We start from the raw sequence: 2,018 nt of genomic DNA, 5'->3' as shown, positions 1-2,018 counted from the left end.
GTGATTTCTTGATAGGCCTTTTTGTTCTTCCCGGACGACTTAATGGTCAAAATTATCGTAATTTCTTAGAAAACGATCTACCAAACATGTTGGAGGATGTTCCACTGAATTTTAGAGCACGCATATGGTTCATGCATGATGGGGTGCCGGCTCATTTCAGTCTCATAGCACGTGAATTTTTAAACGAAGCATATCCTGGAAGGTGGATTGGCCGGGCAGGACCTATAGCGTGGCCTGCATGTTCCCCGGATCTAAATCCCCTTGATTTCTTCGTATGGGGTCATCTAAAATCAATGGTGTATTCTACTCCAGTTCAGGATATCGAGGATCTTCGGCAGATAGTAGAAAACGGATGCCAGAGAATTCGGAACACACCAGGAATTTTTGAGCGAGTGAGGCAGTCCATGACAAGACGAGCTCAACAATGCATTGGTGTTCATGGAGGTCATTTTGAACATCTCCTTTAAGTTCATTTACTGTTGTTGTAGTTTTCATTATTTGTTACTCATTTAAAATAAATAAAAAAACGTTATTTATCAGACCAAGATTAAAGTGTCCATAACTCAGAAACGAATCATTTTAGAGCAATATGGCTATGTATAGCCAGCCCACCTTTTTTGTTACACCCTGTATATGTATACACATCACATAAGGTTACTTTTATTCATTGGAAACTGTGTTTTTTTTAAACATAATTCACTGTGCAGATTGTATTTTGTTGTTTTTATTGTAATTTTATAGTTATCTACACATATTTTTGTCTTGTTCATTCTTTAACTGGTTTTCCTGCCCTTATAAAGAATCCCCTATCATAATAAAACCATTTGCAATATTTCTTTAACCTGTTACGCTACATTTTATTTCCAAATTTGTTTGATGTCTCAATTTTTTAAAAATTCCATTTATTTTGTAATACAATATAATATTTTTAGCTAAATTAATATTTCATAATTATTACATCTCAGCATTTAGGAGACACTTGATCAATTTAAATCATATATTGATATTTAATGGACACATACCTCAATATGAATGTGGCCGTTAAGGCAAAACATGATCAAGAAGTAATATTACTTATTTTCTTTCTAGGTCAAATAAAACCACCTAATAAAAAAGTTTCATTGGAAAAAGGTCAAATAACGCACCTAACAACCGACCCCGTTTATGAAGAACACGTTACGGAGGACATGATATTCGTAGACTATGAGAATCTCTCGTCAGTAATCCAACCAGGAGACAGAGTGATGCTAAACGATGGATCTGTAACACTTTCAGCCATCGAATGCGCGGAGAGCATTGTGAAGTGCATAGTTGAACGTGCAGGTGATATACTGAGTAGCTCTGCCGTGGTGGTACCAAATGTTCCCATGGAAACATATGAAGTTGCCGAGAATGACAAAGAACTGATTAAGAGTGGTATTAAGGAAAAAGTGGATTTCCTTTTCCTTTCCGGCATACGCAATAAGGATGGTGTAACGGATATCAAAGATTTGTTGGGCGACGCGGGGCAGTTTATTTCAATTATTACCAAAATAGAGAATTCGGTTGCTATAGAGAATATAGACAAAATTATTGAGGTGTCCGATGGGATATGCTTAGATTGTGACAGGTTGATGATGGAACTTCCGAAAGAAAAAGTTTTTTTGATACAGAAATCCATTACAGCCAAATGTAATTTAGCAGGTAAGATTTATATTTATAGTCAACGTTGAGGAAAAATTTTCGTTAAGGGTAGGTACAATTATGTTGGGGCGTATTTCCACATCCAAAAGAAACATCATGCGATAGAATTAGAAAAGTAGAGGGTCATTGATATAAAATTCAACTTGTTTATAACCAACTGTTACAAGAAATGTAAGGAGAACGGCGCTCAATCGTATTTGTACCATTGGTCTAGGCTAGAAAGCGGGTGTTTGGATACTACAGTAAGTCTACAAAGTCCCTTGTTCACATACCTGGACATAAGCGCCTTCGAAGTAACAAAAATCTTGACGAGTTAGCAAAAGTAGATCCATCTA

At 36.2% G+C, this 2,018-nt stretch overlaps 1 protein-coding gene across 1 annotated transcript; it reads left to right on the top strand.

The window, feature by feature from the left end:
- Positions 1–1,089: 1,089 nt before the first annotated feature.
- LOC111692932 (pyruvate kinase-like) lies at positions 1,090–1,683 on the top strand (the record flags this gene model as incomplete). The annotated part of the gene is made up of 1 exon (XM_023457062.1): positions 1,090–1,683. A coding segment is annotated over one exon (594 nt), but the record flags the coding sequence as incomplete, so codon positions are not given.
- Positions 1,684–2,018: the final 335 nt, after the last annotated feature.

The sequence above is a fragment of the Anoplophora glabripennis genome, unplaced genomic scaffold (assembly GCF_000390285.2).
Source record: "Anoplophora glabripennis isolate ALB-LARVAE unplaced genomic scaffold, Agla_2.0 scaffold5000, whole genome shotgun sequence".
Lineage (NCBI taxonomy): Eukaryota > Metazoa > Arthropoda > Insecta > Coleoptera > Cerambycidae > Anoplophora > Anoplophora glabripennis.
The sequence above is the reverse complement of the archived record's forward strand: the minus strand, read 5'-3'. Positions and strand labels throughout refer to the sequence as shown.